Source organism: Somniosus microcephalus, chromosome 11 (assembly GCF_052327205.1).
Source record: "Somniosus microcephalus isolate GS21.2 chromosome 11, FLI_Smic_1.0, whole genome shotgun sequence".
Classification (NCBI taxonomy): Eukaryota; Metazoa; Chordata; class Chondrichthyes; order Squaliformes; family Somniosidae; genus Somniosus; species Somniosus microcephalus.
This window is the reverse complement of record NC_140997.1, coordinates 56,920,748-56,940,771: the sequence shown is the minus strand read 5'-3', so window position 1 is coordinate 56,940,771 and position 20,024 is coordinate 56,920,748. Positions and strand designations below refer to the sequence as shown.

General features: G+C 45.4%; 1 protein-coding gene across 5 annotated transcripts in view; it reads left to right on the top strand.

The window, feature by feature from the left end:
- The window catches only part of mrtfba (myocardin related transcription factor Ba), a 320,882-nt gene extending 306,384 nt beyond the window's left edge, over nt 1–14,498 (top strand). For all 5 annotated transcript variants that reach the window (XM_086000754.1, XM_086000755.1, XM_086000756.1 and 2 more), the window contains 4 exons: nt 4,489–4,647; nt 8,208–8,351; nt 9,209–9,269; nt 10,159–14,498. In XM_086000754.1, coding sequence (XP_085856880.1) covers nt 4,489–4,647; nt 8,208–8,351; nt 9,209–9,269; nt 10,159–10,697 — 903 coding nt within the window. In that variant the 3' untranslated portion in view covers nt 10,698–14,498. The remainder of the gene's footprint in view (nt 1–4,488; nt 4,648–8,207; nt 8,352–9,208; nt 9,270–10,158) is intronic.
- The last annotated feature ends 5,526 nt before the right edge of the window (nt 14,499–20,024 follow it).

Genomic DNA, 20,024 nt, shown 5'->3' with positions numbered 1-20,024 from the left:
ACAGGGAGTCTGTAATGTATAGGAGTTTCCCTGCGGACCCGACGGCCATCGCAACTCCGGCGTGTCCCTTAGGACTTATTGATCTGCTCAGAAACCGCTGGTTTGAGGTAGGTTTTTTTTTTGGTGAGAAACTGCAGGGCAGACGGCAATTTCTGGCCTTCATGCAGAAACGAGCGTGGTATGCACACCAGCCTGCAGGAGGAAGGGTCGGATTCGCTCTTGTGGGGGATGGGCGCCTCGTGGCTGCACAACATGGTTGTGTGCAGGAGCATATTTTATCCGCCTCTGCAGCGAGTTCAGCATAGTTTTGGCGCCTCGTGGCTGCACAAGATTGTTGTGAGACGGTGAATATTTTATCCGCTTCCGCGGCGAGTTCAGCACAATCCGTGATCACAGAATTGGCCAAGGCCGTCTATACTGGCTCTGGTAGTTGACAGAGAAACAGCTCGCGGAACAGAAAACATTGCGATTCCGAGCCCAAAAGCGTGAGCATTTGGCTCATGAGCTCTGAGGGTTTTGAGTCCCCGAGGCCGGACATGGAGATAAGTCTGCGAGCACGCTCCGACTTGGACAGACTGAAAATCTGCAGTAAACGTGCTTTTAAAGCTTCGTACTTGCCATCGTTCGGTGGACTCTCAAGGAGGCTGACGACCCGCGAGGCCGTGGCACTGTCGAGGGCGGAGACCACGTAATAATAACGGGTCGAATCCGCTGCTACTCCCCGGATTGCAAATTGGGCTTCCGCCTGGAAAAACCATGCGGCCGGTTGTTGCTCCCAAAATTGCGGAAGTTTGAGGGTGACGGCGTTCGTGTCCATGATGTAACTTCAAAGAAAATTGTTCGAAGAAATCGGGGTCACCAATGTAGGAACTGGGGTTCCTAGCCAAAGAATTGAGATCGACTCAGAAAATCAAAAACAATAAAATTTAATGAACAAACGAAGCTGTACAGGAAACTGTAGGATACAATGCAAATAGGTCTGGTCTGCTTGAAAGCCTCTCTGGAACCGCTAGAAGGTTCCGAGCTCAACTGCCAGCAGGTTCTGAGCTCAACTGCCAGCAGGTTCTGAGCTCAACTGCTAGCAGGTTCCGAGCTCTACGGTTCCGAGCTCCGACGCCATGACGTCATCACGTTCTTCCCTCCGTTGAGAGATCACGTGACGGACGGCATGACGTCATCACGCGGAGTACAGGAAAGAAGCCCTAGTACAGTTAACAGATACATTAAAGGTGCAGCCCCCAGCTGTACTACATTGCTGTAAAAGGAATTAAATACAATTGTCCGTAATCCTCTGGTGGTTCCGCCACACCATCATCTAAGTCATTAATAAATACTATGAATAGTTGAGCCCCAACACAGATCCCTGCAGGACACCACTAGTCACATCCTGCTAATTTGAGTAAATAGCCATTATCCCTACTCTCTGTCTCCTGCCACTCAGCCAATTTCCTAACCAGGTCAATAATTTGCCCTCAACCTTAGTTAACAGTCTCTTATGTGGGACTTTATCAAATGCCTTCTGGAAGTCCATATAAATGACATCCATAGACATTCCCATGTCCACTACTTTAGTCACCTCTTCAAAAAATTCAACCAGTTTTGTCAGGCATGACCTATCTTTCAAAAATCCATGCTGGCTCTCTCTGAGCAACTGAAAATTTTCGAGGTGTTCGGTCACCCTATCCTTAATTATAGACTCTAGCAATTTCCCCACAACAGATGTTAGGCTTACTGGTCTATAATTCCCTGGTTTCCCTCTTGTACCTGTAGTGCCTAAAGTACAACATCTGACTGCTACTCTACTTTCTTCCCTTTCATTTGTATTTGTACTGCAATTGCCCTCTGAGCCCTCCCCTCCACCATTTACTAGTTGAAAGTCCTTGTGACCGCCCTATTTATCCGTTCCGCTAGGACCCTGTTCATAGACTGGTTCAGGTGGAGCCCGTCCTAACGGTACAGTCCCGTCCTGTCCCAATACTGGTGCCAGTGCCCCATGATTGGAACCCCTCTTTCCCACACCACTCCTTTAGCCACATGTTTACTTCCCTAATCAGTTTATCTCTACGGCAATTTGCACGTGGCTCAGGTAATAATCCATAGATTATAACCCTTGATGTCCTATTCTTGAATTTAGCTCCTAGTTCCTGGTACTCCCCAAACAGGACCTCTTGCCTACTCTTCCCTATGTTGCTGGTCCCAACATGGACCACAACAACTGGATCCTCCCCCTCCCTCTCCAATATCCTTTCAAGTCGGTTTGAGATGTCCCTTACCAGGTAGGCAACATATCATGTGGGACTCTCGATCTTGCTTACAAAGGATGCTATCTGTCCCCCTAATTATAGAATCCCCTACAACTACCGCATTACGCTTCCTCTCCTCATGCTCCGCTCCCTTAAGACAGCCTCCTGCCATGGTCTGCATTCTGGCTTTTCTTCCGACAGTCTTTATCCTTATCCTCACCTGTTGGATAGGACCAATTTCTGTGGATCCTCGTTCCCTTTTTTACCTGGGTTCCCCTTACTCTGCACACTATCGGTCACACCAAACCCATTCTGACCCTGCACCTCTTTACAAGGCGTGACCGAGGTCTGGAGCAAACTGTCCAGATACTCCTCCCCCTCCCTTATGTGTCAGTGTCTCCAACTCGCACTCCAACTCAATGACTCTGAGCCGGAGAGATTCGAGACGGAGACATTTACTGCAGACGTGTTCACTCAGGACAGTCTCGCTGTCCACAAACTCCCACATACTGTAGTCCAGACACACAACCTGCTCTGCCATATCTTAGTCTAACCTTATTTTATTTAATTAGTTAAAATCTTTATTCAAAAATTATTTATAGTTTTATTAATTAGTTTAACTAGTTAATTTATAAATTTAATAAAGTACTAGTTCTCCCTCACCTATCTAATTGAAATAATCTATCCATATTTTAAACGGTTCAATCAAACCCCCCTAACAGGGTCTACGCTTCTCTAAAGTAAATAGACCCAGCTTTTAAAGCCTGTTAGGATAACTCAGGTGTTTGAAATTGGGTATCATTCACGTGAACATCCTCTGAACCTTTTCCAAAGCTTCAATATTGCCCACCATGTGAGGGGTCAAAACTGAACATTATATTCTAAGTGAGGCCGAACCAAGGTCTTATACAAGAACAATATGTTGTCTTTTGTTTTATATTAAATTGTTTTATCAATGCAACCTAATACTCTTACTTATTTTGGCCGTCACTTCACAGCACTGCTTGTGAATCTTGAGATTAATATGCCACCAAGATTGTGTCCTTTCTCAACAGACTTAAGTTCTGTACCCTGTAGGGTATAAATATACAGCATTGGCCCTGCCCACGTGCAGAACAGTACATTTATCTACGTTAAATGCCACTTGGAAAACATGGGTCCATTCTCCATCACATCAAGATCCACTTGCAGTGGTTTGTTTTCATCCACGGTCAGAGTATATGTTGTGATCCCTTCTAGCATCTCACCTATGATAGAAGTCAAGCTAATGGGCCTATAGTTCCCTGCTTCTGACCTGTCGCCCTTTTTGAAAATTGGTACTATAGTACATGAGTCTCCTTTCAGTCCAAGAGAATAATCCCTGAGCTGTTAAAGATATGAGCAAAGGGTTCACAAATCACATTTCCCATTTCTTCAAGCACCTTCAGGTGGATGTCATCATCAGCAACCCGATCTGTCTTTGGGTTCTGAATTCTTTCAAAGATGGTATCCTCATCTTTGATTTTTACAATTTTCATAGCAACAGTGCAATCCATCGCTGGTAACTGAGCATCATTCTCAGGAATGAAGACTGATGTAAAGTAATCAGTTGAGACTGCTGCCTTACTCATTCGAATCTGCCCTGAGGAATCCTTCAAATACCTACACAGTCTTTAATGGCCTTTTGACTTCTGATTGTAGCTAAAAAAAAAAAAAAAGCACTCTCCGTTAATATTTTTGTATCTTCTGGTTTTGTTATTTCAGTGCTCTTTTATGCCCCCATGTACATTTTGAAGTCTGACAGGCCATGCAGGCAACCTGCTCCGGAACCTCTACTCTGTCTCTGGTTCTTAAATTGGTTGTTAGAAGCTGTATGGGAGCATCTTGGTTTTTTTCTTTGCAGTCTGTGAAGTCCGCTTGAGACATGCCCCTAGCTATATGACTAAAATTGTAAATTTCCAATATGGGGAATAGCATCGCTTCCTGTATTATTTCTCCATTTGAATCATAGAGAAACCTAATTCATTGGTAATTACTTAATAATTACACGTCAGATTCCTGAGCTGCAACATGAAAAGTATTCTTGTTTTATGATTTACTTAGTTCATAATCTCAAACAGTAGAGTTAAGATACAAGTTTAAATATTCCAGATCTCTTTTATGGAAGGAAGTAATATTTGTTCTGTTTTGTGTTTTGACCGAATAGGATTAATATGTATTGTTCTGAGGCTATATAAGAATTTTACTGAGTGTTGTAAATCCACAGGTTTTTACATCCACATCATCAACCAATGTATTTCCAAACCACATTCAAACAGCAGCAACAGTGCAGCAATGCTTCATAAACAGCTCAGCAGGTAACGTGCATCACCCAAGGATGAGCAACGTTAATACTTTACTCAATGGACCCAGCTGTACGCTCAAGGTAATTGCAGAACTAATATGAAATCATTAGAGGAAGCGATGGCTGGTTCCTGTTTTATTTCCCTTTGTCTGCACTTTTAAACATAAGAACATAAAAAATAGGAGCAGGAATAGGCCACTTGGCCCCTCGAGCCTGCTCCGCCACTCAATAAGGTCATGGCTGATCTTGGGCTCAAAGCCACTTCCCCATCCACTCCCCATAACCCTTCACGTCCTTATCTTGCAAAAATCTGTCTATCTCCACCTTAAACATTTATCAGTTGCCCACATTGGCAGGGTGGATTTGTTTGTTTTTTGTAATTTACTTTATTAGTCTTCACATACAGACAGGATAATCTCCCACCTGTACCAAATTTTAAAAACTTAATGTAACCCTCATGACATGCCCTCTCTCAGCTGTAGACACAACCTCAATGTGGTCTTTTTCTCATTAGGAGCAGCAGTCTTGGCTATTGATCAGTCTGAAAGTCTTCGTTGCATTGTGTATGAATTTTTTTTACAGTTTGCTGTACCTTAGCAGTATAAGAAAGCTTTAAAACTTTTTTTTTCTAAAGTTACCAGTTTTTTCAGGTTTGTCATTGTCTTCTTTTAATTGTCGCCTTTCAGTTTTTGGCTCACCAGGGCCTGAGTCAGTTAAATTTCGATTAGTCCTCAACTTCTGGTAGATTTCAGCTCTGAGCTTTAAAATCTGTGCCGAATCTCGGGATTCCCTGTTACTAATACTCATGACATCTCATAAACATTGTGATATTTCTTTTAGACAATATTTTGGGATACAGTATATGAGAAGGGTCTAAGGATAAGGGGTAAGCCATTTAGGACTGAGATGAGGAGGAATTTCTTCACCCAGAGAGTGGTGAACCTGTGGAATTCTCTACCACAGAAGGCAGTTGAGGCCAATTCATTAAATATATTCAAGAAGGAGTTAGATATATTTCTTAAGGCTAAAGGGATCAAGGGATATGGGGAGAAAGCAGGGACAAGGTACTGAGTTTGGATGATCAGCCATGATCGCATTGAATGGCGGAGCAGGCTCGAGGGGCCGAATGGCCTACTCCTGCTCCTATCTTCTATGTTTCAATGTTTCTTTGAGTAATTTGAGACCTGACGTATGGTAAGTGTAGAATGCTTAGGAGGAACAGGTGACTTTGGACCTCTGGTTCCGAAAGCTTTCTGTCATTGGTGGGTTTTCCTCACCTCATGTCTGGGTCTGTTGTAGACTAATTGATAGTGATTGGTTGTCAATAATTAGTTAACAACTCCATTATTGTTGTGTGCAACTACCAGAATGGTAGAAGGACCATTTTGTTTTGTCTAGCAGTTCCTATAATACGGGATGAAGTTACTAAGAGCTTGGAGAAACAAGTAAATGACAATAGGAGTGTATTGAAGACCCAGGAAATTTGGGGTCAATGTCTTTAAACAGAGGGTGGTTAAAATGTGGAATTCCCCATCACAAGCCATTGTTGAAGCAAATTTTTTTAAACCGGCATTGGATAGTTGCTTAAAAATGAAGCATATTAAAGGGCATGGGGTTTAAGAGGAGGATGGGATGAGATCAGGTATTTGTGGAGGAAAACACCAGTGGAGATTTGATGGGCTGACCTAGCTGCAGTATTCTAATTTGAAAGGATGTTTGCTTGCAGAAAATTGATTTTTTTTTTCCTTAGTGCAAAATTCTGTCTTCATGGTGTAAACGAGCCCTATAGTTCCACAGGGGTTCTCTGGGTTCCCACCTAGTCTCCAGCCAGAGTTATGGTGGGAGTGACCCACGGAATTTCAGGGCCAATGTTTCTTGACGACTTTGTTTTTCTGAATGACTTGAAAAGGAGCTACAAGCTAAATTTAAGAGTTTTATAGGTAATGCTGTCATCCTTGGTTCAGTGGTAGCCCTATTATACTAATGGTAGTGGTGGTCTGAAGACATGGGACCCTCGCTTCTCACCGGGAGTTGTTGCCCTCTGGAACAGATTACTTAAGGCTGTGTTGAGTGTGGATTTCCTACAGTCCTTCAAAAGGGTGATGGACAAGTTCCTGAGAGTAGAAGGATATTTTCAGTTAAAGTAAGCTGCTTTGATTAGATGAATTTATGGGTTATCACGGTCTACTGGAGCTTTGCTTGATTACCTTAGGGAGTCAGCAAGGAATTTCCCAATTTTTTTTCCAAAAGAGACTTCACGTTTTTCTTTCCAATTTTTTTTGTTGCTTTTCCTAGGAGATTCTTTGATATGGGGATATGTGGGGCAGTGTAGGATAAGGTAATTACAGTGGGAGGAGGCTTTTGTGGAGTATAAACATCAGCATAGACCAGTTGGGCCAAATTGCCTGTTTCTGTGCTGTGGATTGTGTGTAATTCTATGTACAGGTAGACTACCCTTTATCCGGACTTCCGAAAACCGAAACCCTCTAAAAACCGAAGGTTTTTTCGTTCAGCGTAAGTCGTGCGTACGACTTAAGCTGAACGAAAAAACCTTCGGTTTTTAGAGGGTTCCGGTTGTGGAAGTTCGGATAAAGGGTAAGTCGTGCGCACGACCCCCCGCCAGCCCCGACAACCGCCGACCCCCCCGCGGACCCCGCCAGCCCCGACAACCGCCGACCCCCCCACGGACCCCGCCAGCCCCGACAACCGCCGACCCCCCCGCGGACCCCGACAACCGCCGACCCCCCCGCGGACCCCGCCGGCCCCGACAACCGCCGACCCCGCCAGCCCCGACAACCGCCGACCCCCCCGCGGACCCCGCCAGCCCCGACAACCGCCGACCCCCCCGCGGACCCCGACAACCGCCGACCCCCCCGCGGACCCCGCCAGCCCCGACAACCGCCGGCCCCGACCCCCGCCGACCCCGACTTACTTACGCTGAGCGTCAGCGTAAGTCGTGCGCACGACCCCCCGCCGACCCACCTTCCGAAATCCGAAATTCTCCTTTATCCGAAACTCGGCTGGTCCCGAGGTTTTCGGATAAAGGATAGTCTACCTGTATTATGTGTGATGAGGGGGTTAACGGTGTACGAGGCTGCACCATGTCCAGACAAGACCGGCTTGGTGGACTAAATGGTCTTTTCCCATCCTTAATTTTGCATGTTTGTATGTGGTTTCTCATTACTCATCATCTGCTTATTGAATTGCGTTTTTTTTCCCGATGTTAGATGATAGAAAACATATGCACTATATTCTGAAAACTCCAAAGGAAATTAAGTAATTGAAAGTTTAATTGGTCATTATTATTAAACAGAAAATATATTCCAAGTATATGAATTATACTAAATGCTTAGGATATATGGACAGTATTGTTGCAATTATCTTTCTAGCTTGTAATATTGTTTGATATACAGTACTTCAATTTTACCTTTTTATGATATTGTTGTGCCTGAAATATAATGAATCCCTTATGAGAGTAAATAGTTTTCTGTTAACTGAAGTTGATTTTATGAGACCATTGTATTTCCATTCTTGTTGCACTAAATAGTAAATAGGAGAAAATTGCAATCAGGAAAGAATTATTCCTAAATAACCTATTCCTAAGTGGAATAACCCATATTGTATTATCCATGTCTCCGCAGTCTGGAACATCCACTTCCCCATCTCGGTCCCAGCAACAGTTCGTAAACGAATACTCGGTCTTTAGTAACTCTGTTTCGAAGACAAAAGATCCTCCTCGATATGAGGAGGCAGTCAAGCAGACTCGCAATCTGAAACAGCAGGAGGTAAGCACTGTGCAGTAATGAGTTAGATGCATTTAGGCTTATAATCTAACACTGAAGTATTGGGGAAGATACTGCAGTTAATACAGTGCTTTGTGGGACAGAAGAAATAATACAGCCAGTCATGTGAGGGAATGCAACAGATTCACAGCTAATTAATGTATATGCTGCTTGGACTCTCCTGCATATACTTGATTAATTTACATTGAAAACAAAGCCACAGTGTCAAAAACAAGGCTGGCGTGAACTGGGTGTGGGAAGCGGTCCCTACGCCTTAATGGGTAGGCCCGAGGTACACCCGATATTGAGCCTCAGTCCTCAGTTAAGCGAGCTGGGGACACCGGTTAGGCCTCCCCAGACAGCTCACTGATGGATTTCAAACTAGTAAAAGGCAAATTTAGAACATATCAGGAAGTTCTTCACACACAGACCAATCAACATGTGGATTGGGCATAAATGTTAACTCTGTTTCTCTCTCCACGGATGCTACCTGGCCTGCTGAGTATTTCCAGCATTTTCTGTTGTTATTGTGGATTGGACATCTGGGTAGAGTAGTTAGAGACAACAAAAACCCAGAAATTATTTAAGAAACAGTTGGATGCTGTGATGAGGGAAGCTAAAGGGTTTTTCCAGATGGATGTGCTAAGAATGGGACAAATGGCTTGCTTCCTCTGTATTTATTGTGATCGTGGACTTGCCTCCCAAGTTATATTGCTGATTTCTAATCAGAAATCTGAAACTACTTCGCACTGATGCATGAGCAGTAACCTAAGAACACATTGACTGTAAATAGGCTGTATGTGTAGCACATTGCATTCTTGTAAAAACTAATGATGACGTTTTGTGTTTTTTTTGTGTAGGTGTTCAATGCACACAGTCAGCAGATGGACGACCTTTTTGATATCCTAATTGAAAGTGGAGGTAAGGTGAATAAATGTATTGACACCTTGAATTAAACTATTACATTAATATAAAGTTAGTGAAATACATCTTTGGTATGTGGAAGATAGCAGATGAAGAAGCTAGATTACTTGCCTCATTCTTTGAATAGAAATTCCACCATATACCACACACCCATACTGTCATCCTCCCCATAACCTGACCTGGGATTTGAGAGAATAGGTGATTTTGTCATTTACGTTTCATAATTGGATTTATAAGTAGCTATACCTGAAAGACCTAAAGGATAGGGTAGGTTATATATGCCATGGGAGAGTTGCATGACATATATGATGGTCTAAAACATCTATAAACACATAGTTGTGTTTGTTGAACCTTTTTACTGTGTTGGGAGTAGAGTGATCCATCACTTACACCATGATAAGGCCATCCATAAAAGGACAATGCCTTTCAATGTGATTTATGCCACAATGGGTCTGCCATGCTCTCTTTCAAGAAGATGGTGTCCTTTTAAATGGATAATGTTCTTGTGATTTTCCTGTTGTCACATTGAGAAATTATTTGGTATAGGGTGGAGCAATCATTTGCAGATTGAGGAAGACCTCGACATGACAGGCTATTGTGCTGTTTCTAAATAGTTACTTTTTAAAGATTATTTTTCTTTTTCTAATGTTTTGCAGCTTCCTATTTTGCTAAATTTAAACAATTGTGGAAAAGGTACTAATGAAACTGGTTCATTGTTATTGAAAATATGCACTAAGATCACTCAAATTGACTTTATAGTGACATATGTGAAATTACTCCAATTTAGCTATTTCTCAATTATCATAAACAGTAGAATTATTAGAAAGTTTTTTTTCCATTCCAGTCCTTATGACACTAACTTTACCACCTTTTTCTTGTGCAACAGAGATTTCACCAATTGTAAAAGAAGAATCATTGCCTGCTACCAAGATGAGAGCTGTTGTGGCCAACATCTCCTCCTTGCCTGTAAACTCGGTGTTGTCTCGACCACCACCACAAGTTCAGATGGCACCTCATCCATTGTCCCTTGAATCAACAAATGATCTCACGATTAGTTCAGAAAATCAACTGGAAGCCTTTCTGGATGGTACGTTGTCATCTGGTGCCAATATTCCTCAAATGACAGTCAGCCAAGAGGGTTCAGGCTCCCTTTCTTTAATGGAGGATCTTCAGAATGACCTACTGAATACGCCCAGCATTCTGGATCAGCATCATTCTGCAATGGACACCTGTGATATGCATTTCACTGCAGAAAATTCTTGCCTGAACTTGGACCTCCCAGACAATAATTTGGACAATATGGACTGGCTGGATCTGACACTGCCGGGTTCAACTACAGGACTCACACCTGTGAATAGTGCTGCTCCTAGTGTGTTTTCCACTGATTTTCTGGATGGTCATGATCTTCAGCTACATTGGGAGTAATATAACCAGGTTTTTGGTGGCAGTGGCACCCAAGCAAAATCAATATGCATTCTTAGTGTTGTGTGTCAATCATCTAGTAATGGTTAGTACTCTAAGATAGTAACAAAACAAGCCAAGTTGAGATTCTGCAGTCCTGTCCACTTTATTGTCTCTAGAAGAGAGGGCAGTGACAAGAAGTGATGATTCAGGGCAAACTGACAATCCGATAGTCTGGCCATTTTAAGGCTTTGTACTTTTATGTAACATTTTATTCTGGTGTCGGTGGTGAATAATTACTGTTCTGTTGAAATGAAGGTTGAAATTGGAAAGAATTTCTTCTTCATGCAAGTGAGCTTTCCTGTGGGTGGCCTGAGCCAGAATGCATGGTATTGTGGCGTTTATTACACTGGCTGGTTCAGTGAATTTTTATCAGTCTAAGTGAAATGTTTCATTCTTTTGAATGCAGAAATGTTTTTGAACTACTTAATCTTCTTTTCCTACTTTGTACATTTTGTTTTAAAGCTCTTTCTGTAATGTTTTCATCCATTGTATTACACAAAGGAGATATGTCCAGGTCCAGGGCAAAATCATCCAGTTTCTAATGACCACAGATGGTAGGTGGCACCTTGAGATTTTGTGTGTAATTCTTAGGTCAGTGTTAATTCTGCAAAAACCATGTGAGTACCATATGTCAACCAGAGTCTTTCTGTTTTATTTCAGGCTAATAACTTTTCATTGTCATTTAGAATCTGTACATTTAGGTACTGATTAATAAGCCTGTAGTATCTTTTTTCTAACAATCCATCTGTCAGTTTTCATATCTAATCAACTTCTTCAGTATACAAAGGTGGACAAGGGGCTTGACTCTCTGTAACATTTAACCAAACTTCAAAAAGAATGATCAGGATGACTTATTCCAGTGCCAAACATGTTCCTATGTCTTTTTGTATTGTTAAATTTGGGTCTGATCCTGCAATCGACCCAGGAAAAAGGATTTGGCAACATTTACATTCTTGACTTGCATTTTTTTATTAAACTGAGCCCATTGAATAATTTATGGAGGCCATTCCAAACTAAAAACAATTATGAGAGAATGTAATAGTGCTATCTTAATACATTCTTTCATAATTAACAAAATGTCGGCACAGTGTTTGAACTGGTAACTTTTAAAGGGCCCATCTTCTTGAAAGAATGTTGGGAGAGCTTTATTCAGTTGTTTACAAGCACGAGACATTGAAATACTTCATGTGATTGCCGTGTGATGTCCCCCTGATCAGAATGATGCATGGCTCTGCTCCCTTCCCCCAAAAAAACAGGATTTGCCAAACACTTCATGAATGAAAACAGTTTAATGATGTAATGTACAGTAATGTAATATTATGAAATGTGATGTGTCCTTTTAATGGACTTGATGTTCACTAATCAGCCAAAGGGTTTTAAATATAGAAAGTGCAGATTTTCTAATCAAACAAAAACTGCAATTTTTAAAATTAAAGCAGGGTTTTGAGAAGGAGATGAAGTTGTCTATAATTTAAAAGCGAATTAAATTAATAAATGTAGTATGAAGAATGTGAATTTATAAATATAAAAGAAATTATTGCCTTTACCAGTACAGGAATATATTTATGCCTTTAAAAAATCTTCATATGATTCAGCATTTACCAGAATATGAATTGTTAATTTATGTTGTGCCGTTCCAATCATGCCCTTGGTAATGATTTGTATTCAGATGGTTAATTTTAGGGAATGTGGGATTGTTTTGTCTTCTGAAACGTGGCGCAGCCCACAGTTTTAAAAAGTCACGTATTTGGAGTTTGAATGTATTTGTTGTTTAAAGTACTTAGCTATGGGGATTCCCACAATCAGCCCATTTATTTTGGTTGCAGTGAAATGATCTTTGTAAGGGATTGTTGATTAGGCCCATTGTTTAGATTTACAACTGGACATTGCTTATAGTCCACTTTTGTGGTTGGTTATGGAAATCTGGGTAAGGTAAGCCAAGTAGCACAGAGCAGATTGAAAGCCAACTCTTTCATTGCCAAAGCAACACTAATTACAGCATTGGCTTTTCTGTGTATTTTTGTACAGCTACTGAAAATTGAGGTCAGTAATGTGATAAATGCCAGTATTTCTGAAATATAAACCACTATTTAAACGAGACCCCATCCAACTAACAGCACCAAAGTACTACCATAGCTAAGAAGAATCTTTCCACATTTCGTGTCCAGCTTGCAGCTTATGTCTTTATTTTTGGAAATGTCATCCCACTCTCCGATCGCCCTAATCCAGACACACATGCACACACCCTCACAAAAGAAACCTACTCCTAGGTATCTGCCAATGCCACACTTAACCAGCCATAAGAAGATAGAATAGTGGCCCAGGGGTAACTGGTACTGCCGGGTTTCTTGCCCTTGTGAAAAAGCACCAGTCTGACGGTTGCAGCCTTGCAATAATGGCAGAGCCAATATTCGGAATTGGCATGTGGGCAATCTAGGGCACAAGCCAGCATTGTACCACAGGTATAATGGGTTGAAGCACCAGTGTGCTTTGTTGATGCACTGTTTTTGCCCTGTCACACACACTTAGTGGAAGTTTCTTTAGTAGAAGTATGATCAACTTCAGCCAAAGAATAACATAAACTAGTATTGCATAAAGGTAGAGTGTAAGGAGGGCTGATGATAGATAGACACATCATTTCAGGACAACAGGTCCGTGGTCTTAACTGCATGTAGTATTTACAAATTTACCCTTAAATACTAAAACACAGCAGTTTTCACAGACTCAAAAAAGATATTTTTTGAAAGAAATATGAAAGGATTTTATATTTTTGTGCCAGAATATATTTTCTAGTTGTTGATGGATTAATTTCCCAAATGCAGTGATATTAAAAAGGCCATATTAGATGATTTATTTAGGAGTTCTTATCATGGATGACCCCTTGTTCAATTATTTGAGAAAATAAAGAATAGTGCAGGATTGTAATTCAGCAATGTCTGTTACTCCATAATCTACCCAACTATGAATCCAAACAATAGAAGCCTGATTAGGTTCCCATTGCTAATTGTTGATTATTGTGAATAGGGCAGCTTCTATTGATTAACTGTGCTAAAATAAAAGTTTGCCAGGTGGAAATCAGATTATGGACTTCGGTTATCACAATGATGAAAGTTAAATCTTCATGTGGTAAACCTACTGAAAGATATATTTTACAATAGAATTGTGTGTTGGCTTCAGAAATAGTGTGTGGCTGGGGAAAACAAAAGATAGGCTCGTCTTGCCGATGATCCTGTAACTTAAGCTACAAGTAGCTTTTGATAATCGAGCAGTTACCAAAGAGAAAAAATGAATTTTTACCCCAGAATAAGAGTACAACTCCACAGTAGAGTATGTTAGATATTAGTCATTGCTTATAATAGTAAGAATGCATTTTGTACAAGATGTTTTTCATACCCATACTATGTCTTAGCATCTCAATTTATTATAAAATTGGTGACAGTCTTCTAAATTGAAATCTTGTACATTTTAATCACTAGATATTTCATATAGCCTTTGGGGGTCCAGGAAGAATGTAATGTGTGTGTTTTTCTTCTATATCAAACCATGATGCCTTTGTGATTACTGTTTGCACCCATGAGAAATTCCATATCATGTTCAAATACCATATGTTTTGCACATTTGTATATATGTAATGCCTATTTTTATGTGTAGTACATTTATCTGCAAGAGCTTTGTAAATATTGGCAGTGTTGTAGTTACTGACATGTATCTCAGCAATTTTGCATTACTGCTGTGTTTCAATAAAATGTTAATGTCCTGTGACTTGCATTCCTGTGCAGTTTACTTAATGGGGTTTGTTACAAATATCAGGCCTGCCTTAGATACTCTGTTTCAGCAGCACTGGTCCCTCCCCACTGCCTCCTGTAATCACACGAAAGTGTATCCTGGGGCATAACAATAGGACCCACTTGTGATCTGAACTGGATATCATATTTCACACGTGCATTTGTCCAATCTTTTAGTAGGGGAACTGAAAACACTGGTGAGATGAGGCCAGATACAAAGGCCTAGAAATTCAGTTTGGGCCCGCCAGCTCGCTTGCGCCCAGAAGTTACCGCTGCGCGCGGAGCCACTTGCGCCCGCCGGAAATTCAGTTTCAGCGCCCCACGTCGAAGCCGGCCGCTATTCAAGGGTTTCGGCGCCCCCGCTTGGGGCGCTGAGACTGAATATCGGCGCGCTAGGTGCCGCAGCGCCACCCGCTGCGGAGCGGCAGGCTGCGGTACTGCAGGCCTTCCTCCCTCTCTTAAGGGGGAGGTGCCTGCAACAGCGAGATCGCCGCTCGCTAGTGCCGGCAAATGAGCCCGGCACCACGGAGAAGTGTCGGGCTCCCGGAAAACAGCCGGCAATGCCGCGGGGGTGGTGGTGGAGGAGGCCGGGGAAGGAGGTGCGGGCAGGCGGCCGCCGAAAAAGCGGCTGGCCGCACATCCGCCTTAACTCGCCCCACTAACGCTACAGTACGGCCCCGGTTTCTGATCGCTGTTTGCGGCTGAGGCGGAATTGGCAGCCGCAACTCAATATGGCGGTCGGGGCGGTAGCGGGGCACTGCGCACACCGATGACGTCATCAGTGGCGGCGCAGCGCTACTGGCTAACGCCGCCATTACCGCAGCGCTGAATATCGGCGAAAGCTCAGCAAGTGGCGCAAAAGCCCTCTTTGGGCGAAAACTGGGCGCAAAGCCTACTGAATTTCTAGGCCAAAGAGTTAAGCTGCTTTATTTTATTGAGAACAAGTGAACGTACACAGTGGGGGAGAAATTCAGTTGGTTGCGCCACCCGTTAGCGCCTTAAGAGGGCGATAAGTGGGGCGCGAGCCAGCTAGCGCCCAGGTGCGGTGAGACCTGCGCCTCTCGCGCAATTGAACGGACATTTAGCGGTAGCGCTTAACCGCAACGCCCGCTCAGCTGCGCACGCAGATCCTGACATCATTTCATGGTGCAACACCCTTGGGGTGCCCCGAACCGGAAATTCAGTGGCGCCCCCCTCCTTTCCGCCTGTCGCTCCCAGCGACTGGTTGACTGGAACAGTTCCCAGTCGCTGTGGGGCTGGGGGGGGGCGCTATTTAAAGGGGGGTCTTCCTGGCTTCTTTGTGATAGCCATTTTTGGACCACTCCTGTGAGAGAGAGAGAGAGATTTGCAGAGAGACAAAGGGAGCGAGCTTTCTGCATTGAGTCAGCACTCGCAGAGGTACTTTTGGCTTCTGACCAGAACTTTGTAGTTGGTTTGCTTTTTCACCGGCATAACCTTGAGTGGCCACATACTATGGGGGCTGCAATGGGTGGGAACGTTTGGCTTCTCCATTACATTGAGAGGGCACAGAGATGCAGAGAGAGAGTGCCAATCATGGCCAGACGGAGGAGGGCCAACAGGCATCGGCACACGAGACCTTACCGTCTCAGGGTTTTCCGCCAACAGTTCTCGTACCTCAATATGTCTGAGGAGCAGTGTTTTCGGAGGCTGCGATTCAGCAAGGAGGTGGTCACTGAGCTCTGCCACCTGCTTCAGCCAGATCTGCAGCCTCAACTGAGGAGCAGGACGTCTCTGTCGGTGGCAGTGAAGGTCACAGTGGCTCTCAACTTCTATGCCACCGGCTCCTTTCAATCCATTACTGGGGACATTGCCAATATCTCCCAGTTCGCGGTGCATTGCTGCATCCATCAAGTCACGAATGCCTTCCTTAAAAGGAGACGTCAGTACATCTCCTTCCCCATGACCCCGGACAAGCAGCAAGAGCGCGCAATGGGATTTGCAAGAATAGCGGGCTTCCCCATGGTTCAGGGCGCCATTGACTGCACGCATGTGGCTTTGTGGGCACCGCAAGAGAATGCCGAGGATTACCGCAACGGGAAGGGGTTCCATTCGTTGAACGTCCAGTTGGCCTGTGACCACAGACAGCTGATAGTCGCTGTCAATGCCCGCTTTCCAGGCAGCAGCCACGACGCCTTCATCCTGCGCCAGACATCTGTGGCAGACCTTTTCAAGGCCCCGGCTCACACAGGAGGCTGGCTTCTCGGGGACAAGGGCTATCCTCTGTGCACCTGGCTGATGACCCCACTCCGTTCACCCAGCACCCCTGCTGAAGAACGATACAATGAGAGCCATCAAGCAACCAGGAACATCATTGAGCACACAATCGGTGTGCTCAAGCAACGGTTCCGCTGTCTGGACCATTCCGGAGGAGCCCTTCATTACTCACTTGAGCGAGTCTCCCATTTCGTTGTTGTGTGCTGCATGCTGCATAACCTGGCAATCCTCAGGACTCAGCCACTGCCACCAGACATTGGAGCACCAGCGGAGGAGGAGGAGGAGCAGCAGCACCAAGACGGGAAGGAGGCACAAAATGCAAGGGCCGTCCGTCAGCGGCTTATAGCAAGTCAGTTCTCGGCCCCCTCTGAGGGAATGGCTTCTGCCATTCAAAGAACATGAATGGAACCGTGCCGCAACCCCTAAGCTGGTCAAGGCAACAAATAGTTCAAAGAGCAAACATGCACATTCTGAATAAAGACACTTTATTTAACAAACTGTGTGCCCTTCCTGCATTACAAAGTAATAGAGAGAAAACCCCAAAAAAGGAGTCAGTCACATAACTGGCTCTCACAACTTGGAGACAATGAACAAAACAGTAACCAAAAAATGACCACGATCCTCGGCCTTCAATAAAACATTTAACAGCATTTTGCCACACCTCCTACTTTTTGCCCTTCGAGGGTGATCTGCTTCGCTAGCGAGATTCGCCCCTTCCCACCCTGCAGCAAGTGACTGCAGCAAGGCTGGGGAAAGGCTGCTGAGTGTCAGAAACTGAGACTGCAGATGCCCTTGATGGACGGCCTGGGCCAGCTCTGGGCCTGGAGGGCCCGGCTGCTGACTGCTCCAACTCTGCATGGGCGGCAGCAGTCTGTCCTAGAGGTGGTGGCAGCTGCAGTGGAGAAGTGACAGTGTTGGCAGCAGGAATGCTGTCATCCTGACACAGGACAGCAACTCCCTGTTCGGACGACACACTGGCACTCCCACAGGGCAGCACTGCAGCATGTGGAGCAATCTACTGAAGCACAGACTGCTGGCCTGCTGCGGCGCGGCGAGGGCCCCGGCGATTCATGCCCGATCCAGCGAGGGTGGCAGCAGTCAGTGCTTGTGTGGCCTCAATTGCGTCTGCATGAGACCAGCCACTGACTGCATTGCAGCACTAAGCACTTGCGTGGCAGCCGCCTGTGCTGCGCTGAAGTCCTGGAGACTCCTTGCCTGTGCTGCGCTAAAGTCCTGGACACTCCTTGCCAGTGACTCAATGGATTCGGGCATCCTTGCCACTGCAGCCATGAGCTCAGTGTGCCTGTGCTCCGCCTGGGCGCTCATTTCAGCGAGGAGCCGCACCTCTTCTGCACTCACTGTAGCAGGACTCGAGGCCAGACTCTCCCTCCGGGGAGAAGGCCGCTGAGCTTCCCTACCCCCCCCCCCCCCCCCGCTACGTTGCTGCAGCCCACTGGGCCCCGGAGCTTCACCCTCTTCAGGCCATTCCCCCCTGCTCCCCTCCAGGGAAGACGTGTCCCCATTATGGCCATGGGCTGCCTCGGCTGAGGGTGGCACTGATGGTCCGGCTTCCTCCTCCTCGTCGCCTTCAGAGTCACTCACAGTGGCAGCTTGAGGGCCCACCTCCTCACCTGGAGAATCAGCATCTGAAAGCAGGGAGGTACAAGAGTGGCTTTAGCGTGAGGACAGGGTGGCAGCGAGGGAGGCATGAGTGCTGCAATGTACTGTATTGGTTCGATAGTGGCAAAGGATGCTGGTGTGAGGCACAAGTGGAAGGAGAGAGGTCAAAAAGGCACCTTTGCTGTCCAGAACGGGGTTGGCATCTCCAGTGGCGACGGGGCCAATCATCCGGCCTGCCATAATCCGCTGGACTCGCTGCTCCAGATCGGTGAGGGCTTGAAGGTGAGGCCGGCCTCCCCCGGTCCGTTGCTGCTGCCTCCTGTTATGCACCAGCTTGCCCTGCAAGAGAAAGGACGGGCTCTGAGTACAGTGTGAAGCCCTGATCTTGGCTGCACTGACTCCCATGGTGGAATAGCCCTTAGTGTGTAAAGTGCTGAATGTGCGTGTGAGTTTCCTGAAAGGGCCATAGGTGTTGGATGAGGGCTGGGCATTGGGGCTTTCAGGACCCTTTGGCCATAAAGTGAGGTCGACATGCAGGGATGAAGAGGATTCTGAAAAGGGTACTCACCCTGACGACCCGAGTGAGGTCGTTGAACTTCTTCCTGCATTGCACAGGGGTCCTAGGCACCATGCTGCTGGAGGTCACTCTGTGAGCCACCTCCCTCCAAGCTTTGCGATAGTCGTTGGGCAGCGGCCTCCTGCCAGTGTCCGGGAACAGGATAGATCGCCTGCGCTCCACCGCGCCAACCAGATCCTGCAAGGCCCCCTCGCTGAACCGCTGCACTCGCTCCCTGGCCCTCTCCATGGCCCTAGGTGTAAGAATGTGGCAGCAGGTCTGTCCAGGCCGAGAATCAGGGCTCCGATGCACAGGGTGTGGCTGCAATCCAAGATCGAACCTCCCCTTTAAGAGCTGACCAGCGCTAGCGTGTCTGCGTGCAATCGCTAACTGGCCGCATCTGCGCTGCGCTGCGCCCGCCCTCGGTGGTAGCGCGTCGCTTCTCCGGCTTAGCGCCTTAAGACAGTCGTGCAGCGCCTCTTTTAGCGCTCCAAGCACCTCCTGGGGCGAAGCAGGCCAATTTACCAGTAGATGGCGATAATTTGTGCCGGGCGCAAAATTTCACGCCCGGCCGATACTTACGCCCCAAACGGGGTGATACTGAATTTCTCCCCCAGTGAGTTTTAAGCTCACTTACCTTAAAAACTCTCCTCGTGAATAAGCCACCCCACACCATCCTACGTTAGTGGGCTCACTTCCTGGTCAGCCTTTCACTCTGACTGGCCCCGAGTTTAAAGTGACCGATTTTTCCCTCACTGGGCTGGGCTTGCTTCCCAGACCCAACTGGACTGATGGACCACCAAACGTAGGTTTTCCTTTCTGTTTCTTCTGAGAGCAGGAAGTGCATGAGTTGTCCCTCGACTTCTTTCCCATTCAGTGATTTGCCAGTAGGCCTTTAACAAAACCAGCTACCTCCTGCTGAGTGGTTTCTCAGTAGTTACCCCACGCTGAGCTTGTGAATAGATCATCCCAATGATAAAAGGGATGAATGTTCACTGGGATGCCAAAACTAACGTCCATTGTTCAAAGCACTCTGCTTCAGACACTTTGGATTTTCCTAAGCTCAATGGAAAAATGGGAGGACTTTCACCG